General features: G+C 39.8%; 1 protein-coding gene across 4 annotated transcripts in view; it reads left to right on the forward strand.

Annotated features, from left to right (window-relative positions):
• The window catches only part of MCTP2 (multiple C2 and transmembrane domain containing 2), a 117650-nt gene that overhangs the window by 70130 nt on the left and 20660 nt on the right, over positions 1–26860 (forward strand). For all 4 annotated transcript variants that reach the window (XM_039723485.1, XM_039723486.1, XM_039723487.1 and 1 more), the window contains 3 exons: positions 634–708; positions 1488–1607; positions 24533–24655. In XM_039723485.1, coding sequence (XP_039579419.1) covers positions 634–708; positions 1488–1607; positions 24533–24655 — 318 coding nt within the window. The remainder of the gene's footprint in view (positions 1–633; positions 709–1487; positions 1608–24532; positions 24656–26860) is intronic.

Genomic DNA, 26860 nt, shown 5'->3' on the forward strand with positions numbered 1-26860 from the left:
AGGGCTTCAGGTTCATTTTATTATACATTACTTTTAATACCTAGTTCTCCCCTAAAAAGCTGACCCAGGATGTTCTCTTCCCAGGGTGTTGACAGAAAAATTAATGAGGCATGGACACAGTGCTTAGTTTTTAGGTGGCTGAGTCAGTCTCAATCCTTTCTGCCCTCCAGTCTTTTTCTGAGTTTAACTCCTATTTATTAAGGGCATCGTGGGCTGTGCCACAGCTCTGCTCCTGCTCAAGTGAGTCCAGCCTTGCCCAATTTAACTTGTCTGCATTTTCCTTAGCATGGAATCATGGAATGGTTTGGTTTCCAAGGGATCCTAAAGCCCATCCCATTCAACCTGCCCTGCAATGGGCAGGGGCACCTTTCCCTACATCAGGTTGGTCTGAATCCTGCCCACCTGAATGTTTCCAGGGATGAGGCATCCACCATTTCTGGCCAACCTATGTCAGTGCCTCACCATCCTCACTGTAGCAAAAATGTATTAAAAGCAACTCCTATGTCACACAAAGTCTGGAAGGATTGAGAGATGCTGAAATTCCTGATCTTCCCGAACAGCACTGGTGCTATGAAAATGAAACAACTCCTTTAAAATGACATGGTCTTATTTTTATTAATTTTTTCTTTCTAGATAAAAGCAAGTATTAGAACATTCAAGCCCCGAGAAAAGCGCTTTACTGAGGAGAACCGCAAATTCTCTAAAAAGGTGAAAATTGGGTCTGGGCTAAGCTTTTGCATCTGTTTCGGAAAGATTTGAATTGCTGTAGCACAGTTGCAAGAACAAAACCTATTTATGCATAAAATGCTGAACACATGTAAATTCAATGTATTTCTGTATATATTAAAAGGTTTGTTTGTGTTAACATGAAATTGCTTTCTGATCTGGCTTGCATCAGTAGTTCTGCTTTGTGCTTCAGAGTAGGGAAAATGATAGCTGTGGATTTTGCACACTTCGCAGCACTTAAAGCTCAGTGAGAGCCTTATTCCATTCTTTGTGAAGAAAGGCTAAATTCCTTATGTAAAAAGTCCACAGGATTTATGAACAATGGCCATTATTCTTTTTAAAATCAAGAGGCCTTATAATAAGTCTAAAAATCCCTATTTACTTCTATGGATTAGTCCACAACATGTAGAATAGAGGAGCAGACTACATTCTCTCTGTCCCTTTCCCTGAGACATTGATGTATTTTAAGAATTGAATGACGATAAAGGTAGGTTTGTATAACTGTTTTATTTAGTTTTGGCATCAGTTTGTGCCTTTTTTTTTTTTTTTGTAAGAGATGAGGAAAATCTGGAAGGTTTGGGTGTAATCAGAAAGCAGACAGGAGCTGGCAAATGTGTCTGAAATAGAGGCTTTATTTGTAATATGTGCCCTGGCATGCGTTTGTAGCCTAAATTATCCCTTTTTCTGAAGCAATAGTAGAATATTAGTGTGTTTGATTAAACTCCTCTTCTCCTTCTCTCCTCCCACTCAATATTTATCAGATCTTATCAAGAAATGTTGATCGCGTGAAAAAAATCACCATGGCAATATGGAATACAATACAATTCCTTTGGAGCTGCTTTCTCTGGGAGTCCACGGTGAAGAGCCTGATAGCATTTGTGGTGAGTGGATTTCTTCTTTTATTGCATGGGGCTGAGTGATGTAGGATCTGGAGTGTTCCTGTGCCTTCCTCCCCATCAGTGTTCCCGTGCCTTCCTCCCCACCAGCGCGAAGCCCTTTTTCGTTGGCTGTTGTTGCTGTTTTGTGGCTGCAGGGCAGCTTGGGCCACGCTGGGCCTGGTGGGGATGGGAATGAGACCTTCAGGAGCAGCCTTTCCTGGCTGGGAGCAGAGGTATTCACCTCCTGCAGCAAGCTCTGGGGATGCTCCTGTCTGTGGTGGGTGACGCCGCCACGCACAGGCTGTAACTGTGTGGCGACTCTGGAATTTTGAATTATTTTAATTTGAAACATGGCAGCTGTCGGGTAGGAAAGGCAGGAGGTGGTGGCCAAGAGGGTGATGTAGGGAGATGCTTTTGATGTCAGTGGTGCAGTGAGCTGATGAGTTTTGTGCCTTCCATCTTCCATTGCAGTGAAGCATCACTTCACTGCAAGTTATCAATTCCTGCTCTGCCTGTGTTGGCATTGCTTGTTGTAAATTTATTCTCCTGACTGTAATAATACATTGTTTGAAATAAAAAAAATAGGAGAAGGCTGGTCAGCAAGTTCTACTGCACTCTGAAAACTGAAAGCCAAGTTCTCCACCTGTCTATCCTGCTTTTCATCTCTCTCCTTTTTCCTCTTGGTAGTAAACACCCCATTTGCAGTTTTCTCATAATCCATTCAGGCACAAAAAGATTTTGCCTGCTCTTTATTCTGCGGTGTGACATTTTCTTCATGCTTGAAATGTTTGGCATGCCATTAAAGGTTGCAAAAATCATTTTGTGGTGGTCCAGCATCCAGAAAGAAAGTTTTTGAGTTGGGTGTTTACTAAGAAATATAACATCCACATTGCTAAGATTTTCTCCTGCATTTTCTGTCTGTGAATTGTAACATACTTAAAGGAATTTTTAAGGAAAACCCTTCAGTGTATTTGCCACTGGGTAGATGGGTAAATTAGACCAATCCTGATTGAAAGGAGATTCAGAACAAGGGCAGAGGAGCTGTCTTCACCCTGTAGGTCAGAGGGATGGCTCACACAGATGAGTGGGTAGGATGAAGAGAGTCTTTTCTCTCTAATTTTTTGTCTTCCTGTTTCTTGAAGTTCATTTAGTAGATATTATATATATTTTATATAGTTAATGGCTGGAGAGCAGAGTGGTTGGTACCTCACCGAAGTAAGAGTGGCTGTGCAAAAGAGTTCTGTGATTGTCTCCAAGGGAATCAGGTAGCTGTTCATACTGGGGCTGGAAAGAGAGGGTAAAATCCCAGTGTCCATGTCCTACCATTACTGTACAGCAGGAATCTAAGCACATATTTATAAGGATTGCTCATTTTCACCAAGGTGTTTGTGAAGTACAGCTGTCAAGTTCAGTTTTCCAAACCTAGGAAAAGTTTTGAAGGGGTGGAGAGGCAGAAAAGAAGGTGGGAAAATGAGTCTACAGAAACAGGAATTTATTCCCAGTGAAAAAGAGTATGAGCAGGTTACAAGTTACAGGCTGATAGCATCTTTACTGGATACCATAATACTCCTGGTTTCCTGAAAGGAAGTGGGTAATGGGAAAGGAATAAAAATACTCAACTCTAAGAATAATTACCACAGGCTTCTTCTACAACCCAAAATTTAAGTCTATCTGATTTTTCTCACATGGAGATAATTCAGTTCTGGCACTAAAAATGAAATGCTAATTATATATATCTCTCTCTCTCTCTCACTATTTCCAGCATGAGTGTTCATAGTATTGAAAATACGCACAGCACAGTAGGTGCAGCATCCCTCCCTGCCCAGTCTGTGTGGAAAATCCACTCCTCATGTGCTGGTTAAAAGATGAGGTGAGGAGGGTGCACAAAGCTTCTCTACCCATTTTTCAGCTGTGCTCATGAAACCCTTTATTGGGTTTGATGCCAGTTAGGGCCTTAAAACACAAAATGTGTTTTTTAAAAATTATTTTGCCTTACAGATGATGTCCCTCAGGCCCCTGGCAATTACCATTTTGATCTGGTATTTCCCTTGGTTTCCCTCTACAGGTAACCCATGCCCCTTCTTCCAAGGGGGAATGAAGAGGGAGGAGGGGGAAGACAAGCAGGCAGTGTAATCATGAGAGCCTTGTTTTCTTCAGCAATCAGACAAAACCCACTGCCAGACAGATAAAATATTTGTGAGGCTGTCAGAGGACAGCAATAGCCAAGGACATGGAATCTTTCACCTTCCTGTTTCAGTCTTCCCTCCCCATTAGTGCTCAGCTTGTGTGTGTGACAAGGACATCAGCTGCTTTTGGGGGTGTAAGAGAAAAAGAGGGACAGGTGAAGAGGGAGGAAACAGAGGACAGCACAGGCAGGACACGAGTGAATGAGAAAAATGCTCTCACTCTGTTTCCTCATTTATAAGATTCATCATCCCAAGCTAAATTTCTTTATTAGGATGTAATGGTGAGAGGAGACAGTCCAAGAGCATGTGAGTAGATGAATTTTTTTGTGCTATAAAAATGTAATCACATTTTTCATCAGCGTTCTGTGCTTTTAATCTGATGATTTTTCATCTGAGTTAATTGTATAGGCACAGAGGACACTGGGCTCTGCTGAAGCACACGTAAAATCAGAATTTTTTCAAACTTAGAGGTTTAGTGAAGAGGGTTGAAAGGGAGGTGAGATGAAGAGCAAATTTTCACTTTTGGTGATGTTTGCCCTGTGCATAAAGGGTTTGGTGGAAATGGTGTTGCACAACTAGAGAAAACATCCTGGGTCAGAGCAAAGGGTCACACACAGGATTTCTGGGTTCTTCATAGTTTGCGTCTCTTCACTGGTCTGGTGTTAAAATGATGACACATGGTTGTGTCTGCCTGGGAATATCAGGAATATTCCCCCATGTGAAAAACGTTGCCTGTAGAGTTGACAGTGTTCATATACTAGGAGTTATCTTTAAGCACTTTGTGTATTCTTCTCCATCAGTTCAGGGCTTGGGGGGATTTGTAGACATTGAAGACCAAAAAGACCTTCAAACATCCCTTTCTGTTTAATCCTGGTGTAGTTATCTCTGTATTCAACCCAGTATGTTGTGTTTTGATTGAAACATACGTCACAAAAAGGTCTTTATTTTGAAGATACTGGACACATGGTGCAGTACATCCCTGTATGGTCCTTCGGGTGTGCCTGACACACTCCATATCCTACCTTGGACAATTTTCTACCAGTTTGCAGTCTCAATGTTGTAGTTAGAGCCTGGTCCTCTTCACTCCTTCCTCACCACACTTTTCTCCATTGAGACATCACTTCCACACAGCATTACTGGTGTCCAAAAGCTGGAGTTGTGTCCTGTAATGTGCCTGGGGGAATGTCTGCTCACAACTCAGCTTTTATGTCTGATTATAACCTGTTTGTTTTTCCCACTCATGAATACAAAAACTTGTCTTCTTACCTTCCTGTTGCACATTTAAACCAAATTTTTGAACCTTCCTTCTGTATGCAAACATTCCCTGCCTGCTCTGCTCCCCCTTTGCTGGCTGTGAAAATGAAGTCTGTAATAACCAAATCATTCTTACTGTATTATATGTATTTTTAAAATATTTAAAAGTTAATTTTAGTCACAATGATTTTCATGAGGAATTATGCATCATTGCACATTGTGCTTGTGATTTTATACAACATAATTACACCTTCTATTGACAGTTTTCTCTGCATTAATGGTAATTATGCCATTTAATGAAATTACAGTAATTGCATTTTAAAAAATATAAGCTGGTGCGAATTAAAAGGATATATTGACTGGAATTTTTACTATCATATATATATATATTTTAAAAGTTTGTATGATAGTTGCAAGAGACGTTGAGAGGATCAGGCAAACGATGGGAAACCAGCCACCAGAGCACCTCTGGTGTGGCTGGCAGTGCTGCTGCTGGATTCCTTCAGGGTCCCTGCACACTCACCCCTGCCAGGATACTTCATTTGCACTGGCAGCATTTCCCACTCTATCAAGTTCAGGCTTCTTGCTGATCCAGGCTGCTGCCGGGGTGGGGACAGGTGGGAATGTTTTTTCCAGCTCAGCTCTTGCTGGCAGCAGGGGACAGCCAGACAAGGGATGCAGCAGGCACAGGCAGTATTTATTTATTTATTTATTTATTTTGCAGTGACATTGTGCTGTGTCTACTAATTATTTGATGATGTTTTAGTACTGGGAAGAAGGGGAGGAGCGTGTGGTGATGCAGCATTGTGTTGGAAATGTGTGGCTTCTGGTCAAACTCTCTGCAGCTATTTATTTAATGGTGGGCAGCTGGGAAAATGACAGGCATGGGAACATTTTGGAGCACTTTGGGCTTCCCAGGAAGCGGGCTGATGCAAGAGTGAGGGAGCTCTTGGGGTTGTGGATGCAGCAGCACAACTCAAATGTAAACTTTGTGCTCCTTGCTGCAGAGGTGGGATTTTGTCACTCTTCTCCATTGAGATCTCCAAAGCTCTTTAAACCCAGAGGGAGCTTGAGGTTTTGGGCACTGGCTCCTTGGGCTGTGGGAGCCTGGAAGGCTGAGGAGCCCCAGGGCTGGCTGGGTGAGGCTGCAGGGGTGTGCACTGCTCTGCCAGTTTGATTTGGGTCTGCCCTGGGGCAGTGACAGAGGGAGAGGGGACAGAGCCTGCAGCCTGTGAATGTCTGGGCGTCTCTGCTGAGTGTGTGATGGAGCACTCTGCCACTTCAGCTCCTGATACAGCAGCTGGATCTGAGCCCAGCTAAACTCATCTCAGAGAGAAGATACCAATCATCTTATTAGACATGAACAATTTTTGATCCCTGTTGAGCTGGGCTATATTTATAGTGATGAACTGCGGGCAAAAGGCCATTGGCTTGTTGACAGTGTCCTCTAAAATTGCTAATTGCCTATCAGTAAGTCTTTATCCCCTCAGGAAAGATATTTGTTAACTCAAAATCTGAGCCTTCGGGAGTTTACTTGGGGTAAATCTCTCATTCTGTATGTGGACAAGTGTCTCCTGTGTGTTATGGTTTGGCTTTCCCGAGCAAAGCACAAAATGTTCCAGCCCTGGTTGTACTGAGCATAATTCAACCCTGGACATGACAACAATATACGGGTAAAACATCCAATTTAACTCCTGCATTGTTTTGCAACACAGTGATTTATTTTATTGTATTTTTTTTTCCTTGATGAGAGGGGAGTTATAGATCAATAAGAGGAAATTCTTGGGATGAAAGTTTCACAGGGAACATGAGAAATCTATGGAGAAGGGAAACCAGTAGCAGCTATGGAATAAGATAGAGACTTGAGTCACCAAACCACTCTTGCACCTCTGGCCAACCAAGCAGAGGAGAGAGGTTTAATTTAAATGAGTATTTACCAATAAGTGGTAATAACTCACTCTTATATAGGGTGGGGAAGTAAGATATGCTCTCACATGAGCTTCCCTAAAATATTTCTTATTTTCCCTGTGGATTGTCTGCTAATTTTGAACAAACAGTTCCCTGATACAAAACACAAACCACCCTGCCTTGACTACATGTGTAACTGATGAGAAGGGTATAGTCTTTTTTCTCACCCCCCTCCTTTTTTTTTCATCCTCACAGCTGAAGATGAAATATAAATCATTGTTCCCAAACTATTCGGGAACAGCATTAAAGTAATGGTAGATTAAAATGTCTCCACATTAAAAAGCTAAATAAAATGAATAGATGTAATCCTAAAGAGAGAAGAATGAGTATTCTTCAAACACTGAATAGGGAACTTGGAAGAAGAAAAAACTTAAAAAAGAAGGAAAAAAGTATTAATGCAAAAGAGATGGTCTTTACATCCGCTTTACTGTAGAGCTTTTGCTAAGGGCTGTTCTCAGCCCATTTGCAGCTTGTGTTTTGCTGCATTTTAAAGAAGCAGTCGGCAAAGGAAGGAAGGCAGTTTCTATTTAAATAGGGGAGCTGTAAAATATCCCTGCTACAGAAATTCGTTCGTGTTCAGGCTAGAGCTGGTGCTGGAGGAGCAGCAAGAAGCAGGTTTCAGGAATTGCACCTAGTAAGTAATTCTTCAGAGCCCCCAACATTTCTTCCCCTTTTCCCCTCCGCAAATCCCGGGCAAAGGCACATCTTTAAAATCCTTGTCCTGAGCTCTGGTGAAAAGGCTGGAGTGGAGAGGTGTGTTTTTATTTCAGGCTGTTCTATCCCAATAGAAGTATTTTCCTAATGAAGGAGGAAACGTTGACATCCTGCTTCCCCCTGGCTGCTCGTGGCAGTGCCTGTGCAAAGGCGCCAGTGCTGGAGCAGAGCTGTCAGGAGCACGTTACCTGACACAGGTGGCTGCTCGGATGAGAAACAGGCTTCTCCGGGCAATTAAAGGGGATGGTTTCACCCTTTCCCCCTGCAATTTTTACATCTCCACTATTATTCTTCTGTGATTGAGGGGGAATGCGATTTAAGCTCGAGATCCCAGACTTTGCTTTGCTGCAGCAGTTAAAATTCCTGGAATAGCAACAGTGATATTGACGATGCTGAGAGACACACAGCAAAGTAAACACATGTTATTTCCAGCTCTTTCAAAAATGCAAGAACAAACAAGGACAAAGTTAATAGGGAAATAACCACTTTGAGCCTTGACAACACAATAAACAAGATTTAAAAAGCAGAGTTTGAAGCTTTGGAGTCGGGGTGAGATGGAGCTGAGCAGAGACCAGTGCAAATATCCCTTTTAACTTTGAAAAATATGGATGGCCTTATGTTTCCAGCTCAGGAGTTTTGGGGATTTGCTTCTTACCAGTGAAATGTTCCAAAATAAAAATAAAAGCAAAACTATGTTTTGCATCTGAGGAGTCATTTCCTCTGTGTGTGCTTAGCAAGGCATTTACCCTGTATAGGAATTCCCTTGATTTTGGAGTTGGGTATCTTCCTCTTAAATTATGCTGTGCTGATATTTTTGAGGCTTTCTGTGTCATGTACTCAAAACTTGAATGCATCACATCAAAATGATTCCCTCAGCCCTGGTAATGAGAGAGACCCCAAATCACTGCTTCCACTCTTTAATTGCATTTTGTTGGGTTTAACTGATGATAAAGCCTTTTAATACCTTGGCTGTGTGTGTTCAACTCTGTGGTCCAAGTATTTGGGTAAAACTACAGTCCTGATGTAGGATAAGCCTTTGTGCAGCTGGTCAGCAGGAATGTGTATGCAGGCATCCAGTTGAGAATTGAGACGAGGAGAAAGAAATTCAGCTTTGTTATGTTGTGTGGATTTATCCCTGCAAGGTGTTGGTGCTAAGATAGCTGAATAGATACGTGTGTCTGTCAGTCTCCCAAACCAGACTGGAAATGTAGTTTTCATCTCTTTTGCTATTTAATGACAGCCCACAAAACCAAGATCAAATGTGGGAATGTTTTATCTAATTAAAAAAAATAAAAGGGCAAATGAAAAAGGGTTATTTCTAGCTAAAACCATGCCATAAAAGGCATCTATAAATCCTTCTTCCTCCCTTTGTGCTCAAGTTACAACCTGTTGGAGAACTCTGCTCAGTGCTTGCATTTCCAGCTAATTTGATATCACCTTTTTTTTTGTTGTTTTTCTTTTTTTTTTTTGTGGTTGAAGCTTTGTCATTTGTTTCGAAGCTGTCATTTTTATTAGTCTCCCTGGCTGATCTTTTTGGGCTCTCGTCAGGTGGTGTGTGTTCTCCATTGTCTGCCTGGTCTTGGCAAGCTGTAGGTCCTTTTATTGCCATATGACGTGGGCGTGCTTGCAGCAGTAGCCTGTAATTATACCCACCACAGGTGACAGTTACAAGAGAGCTTTGGTAATAATTTTAGCTGCCTGATCTGATGTTTATGAAGAGCAAACCCTCTTTGTGGTCTGGCTGGAGTTTGCTATATTGTGTTGTACTTTTCGTTTGATTTATGAAGCCTTTTCATTTTTTTTTAATTTTATTTTTTATTTTTCCTCCCTCTATAACACCTTGTGCCTTTCGAAGTCTTAAAGTTTTGCAAAATATTGTTGTTGATCTTATGCCATTTTGTACTTTTTCTATTTATTTTTGCATGCCTTGTATTTATTTTGCTTTGCTCAGCACAGTAAAATAATACTCTTGCCTGTTGCTGGGTTTATTTGTATATTTAACACCACTGAACTCCTGTATCTAACACCTCACTAGCAGATATTCTATGTTCTCCCAGCTGTGAGAGTAATCACACATTGGCATTTAATTTTTTTTTTAACCTTTGGCTTTATTTACCTATTTGAGAAAAGGTGAAATAAATTCTCTCTCCAGCAAGGCAGCACTAGTTCCTTTACTCCCAACAAAATTAAAAAACCTGGATTATGTCAAAGGTGAATTTTTTATGGTTATCTTACAAACCTCTGTTCTGGCTTTAGGAATTTGCCACGAAAAATTTGGACAAGGCTGATGTGCCCACTAGCTCAAAGCTGCTTTTCTCTTGTGCTGTATTTATTTTTGCAGTCTTAAATTCTTTAGAGAAACTTCAGATTAAAACTCATGGGCATCTGCTGAATTTTTGATTCTTATCACAAGATTCTGACTTGTAATGCTTCTGAATGGAGTGGCAGGTTGAAAACCAAAAGAAATTTATTGCAATAATTTGCTACCTTATTTGATCCTGAAGAGATGATTTTTCCATGTCAGGATTCAGTCATTTTCATTTTCCCAATTTGCCTGGTGCTTTTTCTGAAAGTTCACTTTATTCATAGACTAGAAATTGCATAAACAAAGATGAAATTAGTATTCTGAGTTGAATGAATGTTGCATCTGCGTGAGACTCATTAAACAGGAGTGTGAGACAGAAGCTACTTACCCACCACTATTGGAAGTACCAGAATTTGAGAAGCTTATTTGTAAAATTCCCGAAGTTGGCATGGATTTAGACTCTGCAAGCTGTATGGGAAAAACATACGGCTCAGCCCAAACAAACAAACAAAAAAGGCAGGAAACCCATGGCATCTAGGATGAAAAAGGTATATATAAGGAAGCGAAAATTCTATTAAAATTAAAAATTCTTATACTTAGTATGCTCTTTTCCCCCCCCCAGAGCCACAGGTGTATTGATTTTCTTTCAGTCAGCATCTGCTTGGGTTTGTTTCATTATTCACATTACTTTGACCTGACACCTCTTAGGAAGTACTTTAAAGCACTCAGTTTTACAGGAAAATTGTAGACATTGACTATTATTGCCCATGTCATTGGTGGAACACCCCATGAGTGGTTTTTTTTTTCCTTTTAATTTTAAAAAGGAAGGGGTTTTTTTGACACGAATGTAAGCTTAGAGCAACACTGCATTCCTCTGAAGCACAGAGGAAGTTTTTATTCTTTCAAAATGTGGGAATAAGTAGAGACACATCTGTAGGTGGATTAAAGCACTATAACTCCATTAGCTTCAGTAAACCTGTGTTATTTAACATCAGTTAAAATTCTACATCCTCGTTTTGGGCAAAAATCCTGTGTGAATAGAATGATCAGGTTTTCTGAGAGGAGGAAAAGCCTGTAGATGGCGATGGACCCTCAGGAATGAGCCAGCTCTGGCATTCAAGCTTTTGTCAGATTTTTCTGGCAGGTTTTCTTTCTCTTGCTTGAACTATTTTATTTTTAATTTAATTCACCCTTTCTCTCAGTGCTAATGTAACACTGGTTGCAGAAATCGTGACAACTGGAAGAAATTTCCTATTTGAAGGTAATGCAACATTTGGTTTTATGATGGAGACAGATACACCTTGAGGGATTTCTCTTAAGGCGTTTGCTTGTCGGGCTTTTTTTATTTTAAATAAGAAAGAGCTGGATCCTTTACAACTTCTGAAATAAAAAGAGATTAGTAGAGAAGCTGCACAGCAAATACACTTTTTAAAAAAGCCTGTTCTCATTTAGCTTTACTTTTCTTTATTAGCAACTTAGACGTGCTTTAACTTCGAGGTAATTCTTAAGTAACCAGAAAGTTCTTGGGTTGTTTGAGGATAGCAGTAATAGTAAAAATACCTTAAATCAGAGTATGTCCCTTACATTATTATTTTTTTTAGTTCAGTTGGAAATAAATGGGGAGAAGTAGGATGCCTGCAAAATCCCAGAAATCTGATTTAAAAAAAAAAATCTTTACTATTAATTATGTATAAGTTTCACTGCTTCCACAGTAAAGGTTTGCACTAGTACCAATAACATCAATAGAGTTTTGATCTCTTCCCCCACAACTTCATGAAAATTAAATCTGTTATTCTTTATTGTGGCGTCCACGCTGTAGTCAAGTTTAGCTGGTTTCTTTTGGTGTTTTTCAGTGTGCTTTCTTTTTTCTTTTTTAAAGGTAGTGCTGGGATTTTGAGAAGTGTTAATAAATATGTAAAACATGTAGTGTTTTGTACCAGTCTAATATGGTGATTTATTTTACCTTTAGCATTATCCGTGTAAAGTCAGAATGTTTACTGAGAGATGAGTGCCAAAGGTGAGCAAAAGTCTTCACTAAAACAGCCTTTAACTACTTTGCTAGCTCAGGTTCAGAACTTTCTACTTTTGTTTTGGGAGAAGTCGCTGTCTTCTGTACTTCCCTTCAGCTTTCATCTTTTAATGGAAGAGAAGAGCAGCACATCTCTGTATCAAAGCCAATTGTCAGCTTTCATTAGATGCATTCTATTGTTTGTTCAGATTAGAAATAACTGCATTACACTTTGACTTTGAAGGCTTGCTTGTTTTTAAATATACTGGGTATATGTGACCTTTTTGTCATTTGTGATGCACTTGGCTTGGCAAATTTGAGATACCCATTTCAACAGCAGCCAAACCTTTTTGTAATGCAGGTACTCCGCAAAAAGGCACTTTTTGTAGGTCTACAAAAGTAAAACAAAATCCTGCTGCTAATGAAAAGCATTAATAGCCTCATCTAAATATTTTTAGCCATAAGAGTACCTCAAATGCATTGCATGAAGGGGGAGAACCTCCAGTGCTTAGGGAGAGTGCAGCACCCATTTTTTAGCAGTGGGTAGGAATCCAGTGAGCTGTTTTTATCCTCCCATTATGTACTGGCCATAGGAGATGTGGCTTCTGTCAGAACATGATGGCAAGACAGTCTAATTCCATTTAAAATTTTGCACTAAGCAAATTTTCTTTAAATGTTTAGAATATTAAATGGGAAATGCATAATTGATACAGTGATATTAGCTTTTTTTTTTAACTGAACATGCCCATCAGGAATGAGATGATGACTTGTTCCAGCAGTTAAGAAAACTTCCCCAGATACTTCCATGTACACATTTGGGAAAATTATTTGCAATGATATATTTCAATTTCCTTAATAAACTAGACCTGTCTTCCTAATTCCCTTTCCCTTAAGTCCCTCTGCAGGGGTTAAGAAATGAAGTATTTTGAAATTATTATCAGATAACTGTTTCTATGAATAAAAAACTAATCTGAGCTTTTTTTTTTTCCCCAAAAAATAGATTTATATTCCAAAGCTGGGAAATAAACAGTGGCAGTAGAAAGGAAATATGAGATTAATAAAAATGAAGACATTTTGCAGAGCTACTCTGGATGGTTTTAATCTTGTTTTGTTTCTTTTTTTTTTTCTTTTTTTTCTCCTTCTTCTGGGAAGTAGTACTTCTGCAGCAGCATGCCTTGCAATGAAAGCAATTCCTGCTTTCTTTTTTGAAAGTTGTATGAATACTGGCAGAGCCAGTGGTCCTTTAGTGCCCAATGAATCCTGTCTCTCACACGGATACCTTTAGTAAGACACACAGAGTGGGATGAGATCAAATGCTCTGGTTAAAAAGCCTTAGGGAAGCATTATGTGTCTGAGGTCTGATCTATTGTCTGGGAGGTCGGAGAGTGTTAATGCACTCTGCAAAGATTAAACTCCCTCTCTAATTGCTGCAACACTTCCTTAAAGGATTTAAACAGTCAGGGAAGGTGATGCTCCTTGTCAATTTTTGTCTTCTGACAGCTGGTGAAGTTTATCTGTCTTTCCATGGAGACCACTAGATCATGCAAACCCAGCAGTAGCAAAAGCACAGACCCCAAATTAGGACTGAGAGCAATGAATGCTGCTATTTACAACTATTTCAGCTTTTAAATACTCTTAAGTCCTGAGAACCAGGGTTGCTCCTGCATTGCTATGCCACTTACTCTTGGTTATAGGAGTTCCTGAAGACCCCAAAAAATGTTTAACTGCCGAATTTGATGAAAAGTCACCCTTTTAACTGGAAAGTTCTCATGTTATGGTCTCCATCCCTTATTGTTGGGCTGGTGCTTCCCCAGCACATCTCTGTGGGACTGAGTCTGGCACTCACAGCCACAGTTGGTTATCCCAGGGCAGTGCCACACCTCAGCTACTGTGGGGCACTCTGCTGTTTACTCCCAAAATCTTCCTCTCCCTCACTAAGTCTGATTAGCATTTGAGTTCTCTTGGTCCATAAAGCCTGAAACAAAATGCACTCAGAAAGCTGGTACAGCTCAAGGCAGTACCTGACCCCGTCACTGGTTTTTTGAAGCAAAAGAGAAATTTGCCCAGTGCATCAGAACCACTTAAAAGAACCAGTTTATTATTTGGCAGTCCAGATATTTAAAATAGCCTACATTTGCAAAGGATGCTGTCTTTGCTTGGAAACTACTTTAAGGGCAAGGGATCTAAAAAAAAGGTAAAGGTTACTGAGAAAGGAGAAGCACGGCTCCACCCCAGGAGAACTTGGGAGATTTAATATTTCTGCAACAAGGCCGTGGTATCCTCACATTCACAGTAGGGCAACATTACTGTAACAGGAGTGGAATTTGACCCATATTTTCCAAAATGCCCATTCCTGTTTCACAGACAGATGTGTGTGTCCTGTTTCACTGCAGCTCACATGACATGACAGGTCCTGCCGACCAGAGACCCATCCTATAGTTATTTTTTCTGGTGGATCAGAAGCTTTTCAATTTGATGGTGTCTGTGTTTTTGCTAGTCTTGCAGCATCTAAATGTGTTGGTGTATCAAATCCATTTCACACATAAATGTATAAATATGACCTATATAAATATACATATATTCAATGCCTCTTTTCTAGACTCTGAGCAGATGAGTAATACAGCTGTTCAAAGGAGAAAAAGATTTTTTCTTTCTTTCTTTTTTTTTTTTAAAGCCCTCTTGGCTCTGAATCGGAAATTGAGGAGCAGAATTCATCAAGTGTATTCTGATCGTTCTCAGATGGGTAGTTCCTCCTTCCCTTCCTGCATAGTATGTTCCTTTGCACTGTTGCTATATTACATGAAATGTTTCATCTGTATATAAAAATTAAAAATTCAAACAAAAATCTGGCCCACATGAAGAACAGGCCCTTTGGGCATATGGTTCATTATGCATATTCGTTTAATTACTAAAACACTTGGGATGTCTCTACTGCCCTTGCTTTCAACTTGTAAAGTTGGATCTGTTCTGCAGCACAGAATATGTTGAACAGGCATGTGTCATAAAGGACTTCAGTTTTCTCCTACTTCAAACTCTATATAATGTTCTTGGCTGAATCGTTAGAATTTACTGATTATTAGTTCAAACCACTGCATCAAAACAGCAGTTTGGGATCTCTTTTCTCTTAACACCTTCTCTAACCCCAAAAAACCAAGTTTTACAGTGGTTCAGAGTTGTGTTTAGTGTTGAAGTAATGTGAGACTCAGGATTTAGATTTCAGGCACATTCCCTCAAAGCACCTAAAGCTGCATGTTGAAGCTGTATAACTTTTATTAGCTAGGAAGGGATTGCTGTGATAGTGTGACTTTAATTGATTTTCAGGGCAAACAGGTGGTGATGGTTTAGGCATCCCCCAGTCTCCTGCCATTCCTAATTTGGAGTTGCACATATAATAGCTTTATTAAAATAAACAATCTTCTGGCTTTAGTTTTACCTGAACAGCTGCCTGAAATTGCAGGAGTCTTGCAATTTTTAATTTTTTTTTGTTAAAGATTATTCTGTGTTTTGGAAAGCAAGATGCTACAGGTCTGCTCATGGAAAATCTCTATTACATAGTCATGCTGTCAGTATACAGGGGGTGTTTTTGTGTGTCACTGCTGTTAGCTTACAATGGTAACATATCCAGGGTATAATTACAGTGAGCCTCTGTCAGCTCCATGCATTTGTTCTGTAATGCAGCAATTTTGTCACACTGCAGATTATGAACCTGCTGGAATTGTTTAAGTGTTGTGTAATCACACTGTTCCTCGTGTCCTGGCTGTGTGTCAGGTGTGGGGAGGGCTGGGGTTCAGTTATGAACTGCGTTTCTCCTCTTCACTGTGGGAAATCTATCCCAGGCAGATAAAGAGACTTTCTGGGCTCTGGCATGGGGCTGTGTTGGGGAATCCCAGGTACAGTTTAATGACAGAGGATAAATAATCTGGAATTCTTTGCCTGTAAGAATATAATCTCACTGCTTTATGTGTGCTTTAGAGGTGCTTTTAGATTTCTGATTTTGTGGTCTTTGTTTGCTGGTTTGGGATTTTTTTTTTAATTATTTTTTTGTTCCTTTGCTCTGTTTCAATCTGGAAATGTTTTGTTTTTTTTAGGACTGGAGGTTTTGGAAAAGAGGGTACCAGGCAGTTTTGCACCAATGGTGTTACAATCATCTATTCCTCATTTATCTGGGTTTACTGCCAGGTTCTACAAAGCTGGTTTTTGATTTTTTTCTTTTTCTCCCTGTGCCATAGCTGGAGATGCCAGGGAAGTAACCTTATGTGTGATTCTCACTGAACACAGTCTAATTTAACATGTTTGCTTTATTAGAGAGCCCTTTTTCCTTTACCCATTCAGCTCTAATTTACATTATGAATGTGAAGGAGGAGTCATTAAAGTAGTTTAAACATATCATTTAAGACTCCCATTTGTTACTAGTTGGAACCCAGTTGAGAGCCCAAATTTAAGAGCACTTCCACCACTGCTCCTTCCACTGCTGAGCAATTACGTCACCATCTGTCCCTTGTTGCTAATGTTTCTCAAAATGTTAACAAATATATCTCCAAATAAGTGGACATTTATCAGTTCAGCTAATGATAATTTTTTTTTCATGAGCCTTTTAAGGTGTTCACTTTATCCAGAATAAATAAAATTTCCCTACATTTTTGCTTTCTTTTAAATAGCATGACTTTTTTTTCTGGTGCTTTTTGGAAGAATTATTTACTATAAGATCAGGCTTTTAACTTGCATAATGCCTATCTTCCCTGCAAATAGATTATAACTTCGTGTATGAGAATAATTCCAGAGCTATGATCTTGCTTATAAACAAACCAAAACATGAGAATTAAAAATGACCATTTAATTTATCTACAATATAAAACAACAGATTATTTTTTTTCCTTGCATGTCACTCCTCTTTGTTTTGGGATCTTCTCCAGTCACCTTGGTCTGGTCTTCTCCAGTCACCTTTAGAAATATCATGCAGATTTATTCCCCTGGCCCATCCCCAGAGGATTACCCCAAAACATAGAAAACAGTTGTAATATTTTTTTCTTTCTTTTTTTTCCTGATTTTAAGCTTTATTGCTTGAGGGTCTTAACTGTGTTTTACTTGGCACAGGAAATGTAAAATACGTTAGATAAAAGCATGAGGGAAAAATTAGACCAGTCAGCATGTTGGCAAACAGCTATTTCTTCAGTGTCTGCCGCCTAAAAGGATTTGAAATCTTTTACTCTAAAACTGTTGTACATACATAAATATAGAACCCAAAACTCATGTTGGAGCTGATTTTGGTTTAACCTCTTATAGGGATTAGGGATAAAGTAGGAGCCACAAGAAAATTGGACAAGGGCACCCACTAGGCTTGTGGGCATTGTCTTTGGGGGCTAAATATGCATATTTTAGAGGACAGAGGTGACACCCCCAGGCATGCACCCCTTTGTGCTGGAAATTATCATCCACACTGACCAATGTGCCAGGTAAATGCTGGAATGCAATATAGAAATCTTAACTTACAGACTTTACAAGTGATAAGTTCAGTGAAATCAATTTAGACTGAGTGCCTCTTCCCTGACCTCCTCATCACAGAAATATATCCATGGATCTTGGTTCTACTTTTCTAGGCTGGGTAACCTCATTAACGTAATGAAAATAATCTAGAATAAAAGAAAACCATTGCTTTTTAATTAGCTTAGGTTTTGTTTTGTTGTTATCTCTTTCTGATTCCAGGCATTGTTATGAGTAGGGGATAAATCCATTGAACGTGTTAATGACAACAGTAATTCAGGCTCAGAGTGGGGACATTTTGTAAGTGTTTGCAGTCTTGCGTGTAGCATCCCAACCTTCCCTGATGGAGTTTCCGACGGCAGTGTCCCAAGAGGATGGTGGAGAACAGATTGCAATATTGTCAGCTCTTCTGATTTCTCTGCGACTTTTGCAGAACATGCTTCTTCTTAAAGCACTATTTCTTAAGAGTCCTGTGATTGCACATGAATCACAGCTTTCATTTAAAACACAAATGAGTCCCTACTTCCTACCAGCAGCAGAGAAAATGAGATCCCCCTGAAGAGTCTAAATCAGGCAATGACAAAAAAGGCCCTAACACATATTGACTTAAACAGTATGAGTTTTTTCGCATGTTTTTGGGACTATTTTTGTTGGTTTTACATCTCTTTTTTTTTTTTAGTTGGGAGTGGGGAACATTATTTTCTTTTCTTTTGCTTTTGAATATTTTGTAAAATTGTGATCATGCTGACCAGAGTTCCCATCCTCCTCCACAGGCTTTATTCTTTTACTCCTTTTTCTTGTTGAATCCTCATGTGATGTAAATTTTCAGCCACTAATTGGGTACTTCCTGACAAGCTGGGCCCCCCTTTTTCTCCTTGAGTTCATCCTGGGCCATTCACTGAGCAAGATGCAGTTGGGAAAAGAAGAGTTGGGATGTGGATATGGCAGCAGGACATGCTTTTGTGTCATTTAGCCTATGCAGACAACTGGGTTGGGCAACCATGGCTTGTTGTTTGTTATCCGAGGCGTTACCTGAGAAAAAAACCCATTAGCTTCATGCATGTGGTAAAACAAATTGTGCAAACATATCCTTTATTTCTACTTACCAGTTCTGTGCAGTTACATGTTAGGCAGATTGAGGTTTTTTGGGGCACAGTTTGAGTCTTTGGTTTGGCTTTTGGGATGTTGAAGTGGATTTTTTGTGTCTTTGTTTTTCGATTCCGCTTGTGCTCACACTTGCTTCAAAGAGCGTTTTGCCTTGTGGTACACCCTTAAAAAATTAGTAAGTTGTACACTGGTGTGTGGAGCAATGCAGAGATGATTTGTAATGTGGCATAAATATTTAAAGCCCTCCATTCCTTCAGGTCATTTTTGATTTTGGTCGTTGCCGTTCAATACAGCGCACGTTCTGCGCCGCCGTTGAGATGCTCCCCGTTCTTCTGCCGGGGACACAAAAAACAAATTGAATCTAAAGTAAATAGGTTTCTTCTGCCAGTGCTGGTTTATTTAAGTGTAATTTCTCTTCCTGCCACGTTCTCCAGTGCTGCATTGCAATGAGGGAGTGACTCTGCTCAGAACTGACCCTCCTTGAGCTCCAGTTTCGTGGCTGTGAAGTGCAGTAAGAGCACACTCTGAGGTGAGGGAGCATCAGGTGAATGTGGGAAGGAGAGTATCAGTCACAATGACTCTTGAATGCATCTTTGGAAGAGGATCTTTAGTGAAAAATACATGCTGTGTGGTTTCCTCAACCTTTTTTTGCTGTGCCTTGAGATGCAGCTGTATTAAGATAATTTCCATTATTTTTCATGACTTCTTTTTTTAAATACTCTCACTATTCTGTGCAAAGCCAGCCCAGGGATACAAGCCTCATTGCTGCACTCCAATCAGGCTGGGCCCTCACCAGGCACCCTGATTTTTGTCAGTGGAGGCTCAGCCCTGCTGTGTTCCTGCATCCGTATTGCCCATATCTGGAAGAGATGTCTCCATATGCACATATGCACAAATGTATTGCTCTCTGAGAGTGTGTTCATTCTCTCCTCTACTCTTGTACTGTCCCTCTCTAAGGGCAGGAATAAGTATCTGTCAGAAATAATTTGTTGTCAACAGGCTTATTGCCTCCAAGGGATTTGAGTGCCCTTTTGGGGAGCCAGTATCTTATGTTATTGGCTAATATTCTGTATTTTGTTTGGAGCAGAGGGACTGAAAGCCTAGAAACCCCCCAAAAATAGAGAATTTGTCCCTGAATATTTATTCTTAAAAATGTCTCATTTTTTATGGCCTTCATTTGTGCGTACATGACGACTTGAAAGTGTGTAACCCAGAAATAAGTTAAAAATACAGAATTCCTCTCCCCTGTAAATAAGGGGGAGCACGTCTTTCTGTTTCAAATCAAATTCACTGATCTGGTTTAGTGTATTTTAGTTCAAAACCAAACTTGGACGTTCACAGCAGTATCAGCCCAAGTTTTTCTCATGCCTTCACAAGTTACACAGAACGTGTTTATAAATCGCGAGGAAACTTTTGATGAAGCTGTTAGAAGTTTAGAGTTCAGTTAAATTGTGGGTTTTGAAACTTGGAGTTTCAAACAATATTCTTCACAGCTCTGCTGATGAGGCATTTCATTAGCATTGGAGCCTGCACTGACCAAGAAAATAACTTTATACCATAGGTTCCTCGCATGCATTTAATCTCCTTTCACTTTTATTTCTTCCATCTGATGGAATGTATCACTCTTCTCCCATCACTGGTGTTGTCCAAGAGTTATTCTGTCACACAACACAGCATCCCTGACTGCACCACAAATGCTTGCCAGGTCAAAAAGAGCCTGTTAATCTTACAGTTAGAAAAATTGTAATAATTGTGTAGAAAAAATCACGCAAAAAATCCTATCTTGTGCTAGGTTTCTAAGCCTCTTAAAACTGTTCTATCCCATGACTGTGGGTTTGCTGGTGACAAATGTTTTATGGGCATATTTTAGTAGACACCCGTCTAAAATCTGGTCTTAATAGTCAGATGCTAAATTGGAACCAGAGCGGCAGAAAAACCAGATTTGAAACGTGTTTCTAAGGGTTTGTTTTTACTTTCAGTTGAGACTGCCTTCTCTCATCTTTTGTGCTGCTGTCAAAAGGGCCACTCTCATGGTTGTTCAAACTCCATGCTTCTTGACAGGAACAGTTGGACCCCTCTTCAATGATTTTCAGATGAAACGGCTCCCAAACCTCCAGAGCTTTAACTTGTAGTTATTAGGCCCTTTGAAATAGCAACACATTAATCAGCTGAAATCAAGTGGTCCTTTCTCCAAGGCTGTGATATTGCTGTTGTCTTTTAGGTAGAGCTCTAGTCTAAATATTAGTTTCAAGAGCTCTTTTATTTTTTTTTCTTTCCCTCAAGATAGGTCTATCCCATTTCTGTTTCTATTTTGATCATTGTTTTAGAATGCTGTGAATTAAAGTGCTCACTTCTATAATAGGCTTTTATACTCTCAAATTGCATTAAAAGGAGTAGTGTAGAAAGCTCGCTTCTGCTACTTTAACTCTTAGTTTAGAAATTGGCTGCTGTGCTTTCAACTTCTCCCACGAACACTGTGAAGCCCAGCAGAAAAAGTATCAATTAATGTAAAGGATTGTGCCTCACAGAACTTGGTCTAACAAGAAACATTGAAGAAAGGAATGGTTTGTTGAAACTGGATCATTTGAAGCAGGGCCTTGGTTTGTGTCCCTGACTTCTGTGGTACTGGGAAAGTGATCTGAACCTGTTAATGGATTCTCTTTCTAGTTTATGCGTTAGGCAAAAACAGACTAGAGATAACAAGAAATCAAGATGATACCCTTCCTTGTAATAGCTGTTATTTACATCAGCAGCTGAAGCATTCTTGAGTTTTGGCATAAAAATATTGATAAGAAAAATAATTAATGGAGCATAATTCAAGAACTTCTCCCAGGCGTAAAGTATCACTGAGGAGAGAGTAAAAACATGAATGATTGAGGACCTTGTCATTTGGGGAGTGGGTATCTGTGTCACAGGGCTGCTGGTGCTGTGGTCAGTGTCAGGGAGCTCCCTGAAAGTTGATAAAATAGGACATGGGCCTGCTTGGGATCTGCTTTGAAAACTGATGCTGCAGAACTACTCAAAAGGCTGTTAGAACAGCAGAAATATTTCTATTCGCTCTATAAACACACTCTGAACTTTTATTATGTACTGTATGTTCACAGCAATCATTTCCCATACCTCCGAGGCTAAATAATTTCTGAATAGCTAAATCAATTTGTCTTGTGTCTGTGTCGTGTCACAGTAATGAAAGTTCCCTGTACTGTGGCAATAGCAGCAAAGCAGCTCTTGTTAAGGAGATGTGGGAGCTCTATCAAAGCTTCACTGTCTGAGTTATAACTCAGCAGCTGATTAAACCAGTCAGCATTAGAAAGGAGGAGACAGCATGCCTCAGCTACCCATTGAGCCTACAGTGAGATTTTGTAATGAAGTTTTATTTGAGGTCTGAAACTTAATAATACACAAAATGTACTGTAAGATCTAAAATCACCAAGGTCTTGACTTCGTAGCTGTGACTGACCTGTGATTGCAAGGTTGTGTTGCACTTGCAGCCGAGCAGGGTGATGTTCACATGGGATGGTGACAGATGCACTAAAATTGGGTCAAGTCCTGCAAGTGAGTGAATGAAGAGAGGTTCTTCAAGAGCTTCATTGACTCCTTGTAGGACTTTGCCTGGCTGGCTGCTGGTGGGGTCTTTTTGCTGCATCCAGGGAAGGCTGAGTTTGCTCATACCCCAGGGAGGTGGTGCAGATGCAACCCCTGCCCTGGGCTGAAGCAAATGTTTTGAATTAATATCTGGAAATAGGAATTTCTATGAAAGGAATTTATGGAAGGATCCAATGTATGTTTGAATGTATGTATTTTTTTAAAAATCTGTGTGTGCCTAAGATACCTATGGAAATATGTACAATAACAGGTCCTTGTTCTTTGAAGTAACATTTAGGGTAGGACAGAAGCTGTTATCACCTTCACTTTGTCTTAAAAGACAAGCGTGTATTCATCCAAGGGACCTGGAATAGCTTCAGAGGAACTTGTTCAGGTTAGAACTTCTAATTTATGGGGGATGTTTGAGCTGGGAATATCAAAACTACTGAAGGTTTTATTAGCTAAAGTTATGCAAAACTCCTATAAGACAAATCAAGTACTAATTCTTGGCCTGGATTCATGTGTTTCTGTTGCCTTGCTTACATATGAAATGTGGCTGTGTGAATCATTATCACTTCTAATTTTTTAGTATGTTGAACAACAGGATCAAAAAGGGAAAAAAAACCCAAAACCAAATCGTCTTCCACATTCCTGTGCTGCAAATCAATAGCACAGGGATATATTTCCTGGATGTCAGCCCATTTTATAAATGAATATATCTTGAAGATTGCTTTACAGGCCAACAAATGCCAAGAACAGGATGACAGTCAAATTCCTTGCATAGCAACAGCTCACATGAAATCAGGTGCACTCCAGAAAGTGCAAGAGCTGTTTGGGCAAGGTTATGGATACAGGCATTGTTTCTCGGTTTATGTTTGGCCCATGGTAGGTATTAACGGGCCATTTGTCTGATGTCAGACAAGTCTTTTTGTTAAAAAATTAAAGTAGCTGCTGTCTTGTGGGGGTGTAAATTCTCACATGCTGAATGTAATGGGAGGTGTTTCTTTGGTACAGTGTGGTTAAACTTTCAGGTCCATAACACAAAATACATTGCCATAAATATCCCATTCTACAACTGCCAGCATTGTCTTTATCTGCAGTATTTGGCAAGCCAAGGATGAGGGGGTGTGTAGAGATTTAGTTTCCTCATCACCCATAAAGTTTTCCCTTTGTTGTTGTTTGAGATACTTTTACTGGATCTGACTCATTTCCATTTACCTGTATTATTCTAAAAATGGGATTGTTGTTTCTGATCAAACAAGTTTCTTTTGGGGTAAGAAAAATCAGAAAAATGTGTTTGTGCCTTGTCTTTGAAGGAGATTGCTTAAAATAGCTTCAAGTTGCTATCAGCATTAGGCAGTTCTTCTGGAAACACTATGTATGAGTAGAAAAGGAAATGGGATCACAACATACATTTTATGGCAGTTCTGGATTTAGTTTATTAACTTTGCATTGCCAACCCCTCCAAGTTTGCAGTCTGTTCAGGTGTTGTTGGTACTTGTAAGATAGGATTGCAGTTTGGCTTGATGCAGGTTTCTTTTGAAAAATCCTATGTGCTTTTTAGATCCCCATCATATTATTTGTGTGTTTTGTGGTTCCAGTTTGGCTTCTGGTTTTGCTTCTGGTGGGTTTTGTCAGATACCAGTCCAAACACACAGACTCGTACTGGTTTTTAGGGAAAGAGACTCCAAAGAACCAGTGAAATCTCAATATGCTGTGCTGAAAAATGGCAGGAGTACGAGAATGGAGACTAGGCTGACTGGATCCCTTTCCAGAACAATGAATCATGTGCAGCCTGAGGCCTTGCCTCCTGCAAGGTGACAGTCCTTTCTCTGTGCTGCTGTGCCAAGAGTATAGGTGGATTAATGGTGAAGATGTGTTTGCTGATCATCCCCTGTGGAGTGAAAAGGGAGCTCGGTGGCTCCTGTTGCACAAGAGGAAAATGCTCTTCCCTCGCCTGGGAAAGACCCCCTGGCAGTTAGAGTTTGAAGAGTGGGGCAGGTTTACCTCTCTAAGGGCATCTGTTGTATACCAGCACTAAGGACAAAAGGCTTCCAGGCTGGAGGGATCCCAGGAAGGAGTGGAGAAACCTTGGGCTGGCCTCATGTTCATGGCTTCTCCTTCCCCATTTCCAGGGGAGGAGAAGCCAATGAGCAGCAGCCTGATGAACTCACACAGACCAGAGGGAGCAGATTTCTTTGCCAAAATAATAATAATCTGGGTGGGGTTAGCAGATTCAAGGATGAATGTGCACAGTGATAATGACTGACAGCCTTTCTTACGTGACTTTCTCTTTCCACACTTGACTGTGTTCTCCCAGGTGTTTGTGGTCACCGTCTGGACTGTGGAGCTGTACATGGTGCCCCTGGCTTTGCTGGTGCTCTTTGCATACAATTTCTCCCTCGTCACAACAGGGAAGGTCAATAATGCCCAGGATGCCCAGGCAAGTAGAGTAACATTTCTGGCGGCCCCAGTTTGCCCCGAGCAAAGCGTCACTTGTTCTAATGGCATTAAGTTGGTTGTGTAGTTAAACAACACTTTTGTTGCAAAGTTACTGAAAAGAAATCTCAACCCTCTCAATTTTCATTATTCAATTAAAGCAATAAACCATTCAGAGTAATAGGAGAAGATGAGAGTGTGTAGGAGGTGGCTTTCACTTACTAAATAACTACAAACGTTTTTAAGTAGAATTAAAAAAGATTTGCAAAGCAGCAAGTTCCTAAAAGCCATTCTCTTCCTGCCATTGCTCTCTGCAACACACTAATGATTCATGTTTCACAGAAGAGGAAAGTCAATAGAATCCAAAAGAGAATGTGGTTCTTTTAAGCCTTGTCCTGTGATCTGAGGTCTTAAGAAGCTTTTATTCCTCTTTCCCATCCTCAGCTCTTAAAAGACAAACTGGTTTTTTTCCCCCAGAAATTCAGGCTTTGGGTTGTAACTTGGGAGAAAGAAAGGTTTAAACACAGAAATAATCACCAAGTGTGACAAAGTGCTGCTGTTGGGTTATGAAATGATTGTTTGATATTGACCATTCTCTTTAACAATGGCAATTAGAGCTAGAAAGGAGAGTAAATTCATGAATATCCATAATATTCTGTTTTTAAAAGTGAAATAAACACAGTAATGAAATGGAAGTCAAAGGATAGCTTCCTTCTAACTTTTGATTAAAAGATGATTGACATTGGTAACCATGAAAAATACCTTTACCTAAATGAGTCAAGTGGATTTTACACAAAGGCATAATATCCCAGAATTAAAAAAGTCAATGTCAGGTTTATTAGTTTTAGTGTTAAAATTTGCTCCTGGTTTAGTTTTCATCCACTTCCAAGTGGAAAAATTCTTAGAAAAGATGAGAAGTTGCATTAACCAGACCAGGGGAGGCTTAATTTGAAAACATGGTAAAAGAAATGCCTTTCTTCAATTTCAGCCAAGTCCAGAATAATGCAGAAAGATACTGTGTGTCTTCAGTGACTACTTGATTTCATCAAGAAAAGCAAAACTTCCCATGTGGGAGAATCCCAGGCAAACAGATGTTTTTGTTTTTAACACAAAAGGCAATAAAAATAACAATAATAACCTACCCAGAAAAAAAAAATACACAGAGAGTGCCTTCCAGCCTCTTCCCTCTTCCTGTGGTGAGTTTGTTTCTTGTTCAGGTGAGGAGAGTCTCAAATGAGACAGAAAAATTGAGCAGAGCATCATTTTGATGGACACTGCAAAAAGGCTATTTCTAAAAATATAGGTAATTGTGGTAATACTAAAGAAAGGTCCATCAAGAATTTGGCTCTTTTTCTGTCACACATTCTGTAAGCAGTGCCATGCCATGAAATTCAGGGGTGCATTTTGCATAAGCAAAATCACACATCTGCCAAAGTGCTTTGCAGGATTGGGATCATATGGAACAAGTAGTCAAAGTGCCTTTAATATTACCTGATTCCTTTTTTATGTGTGTCTATGATTCTGACCATCTGTAGGTCAAAAATAGACAATCAGGTGCTGGCCCCAGTCACATCTGTCCTGCAGATGAGAAAAGGTTTTCTTCAAAATACCAATGCTTTTACACAGTCATTTATTTGTTTTTTTGCTTCTTCAGGCCTTGGCTGGATATTCACTGCCTTTGGTTTTTGTGTGCCAGCACACACATTTTGTGTATACAGAGGAATGCAAGCAAGAGTCTTTGCAAAAGTGAACCTCAAATTCTCTCTGATTTCTGTGCTATAAAATGTGAATAACAGTATTAACCTTGTACTCCTGATCCACTTGCCAGGAGGCTAAATTCGTGAATATTGGTAAAATGTTTTATGATTTACAGATGGGGAGCTTCTATAGAAATTTAAACCATGATCAGTGTTAATTCAGCTGCTCAGGGTATTCCAAAGAGCCAAAGAATAAATCTGGCTATCTGAACTCTCAGTACCTTTTACATCCTAGATGAAACTGCTATGCAGGAAAAAAAAAAAAACAACCAAAAAAAAAAACCCAAAAGAGAAACACCCAACCCCCTAAGAAACCCTAAATTCAAAACATCTTTTTATTGTGATTCTTCACATTCTTTGCATGTTTGCTGTATTTAAACTTGTAGTACACAGATTTAAATGTAGCTATTAAATAACCAAGAAAAAAACCTGGAGGACCCTGTTAAAGGCTC

This window comes from Passer montanus, unplaced genomic scaffold (genome assembly GCF_014805655.1).
Source record: "Passer montanus isolate IOZ18808 unplaced genomic scaffold, ASM1480565v1 scaffold5, whole genome shotgun sequence".
NCBI classification, from domain to species: domain Eukaryota; kingdom Metazoa; phylum Chordata; class Aves; order Passeriformes; family Passeridae; genus Passer; species Passer montanus.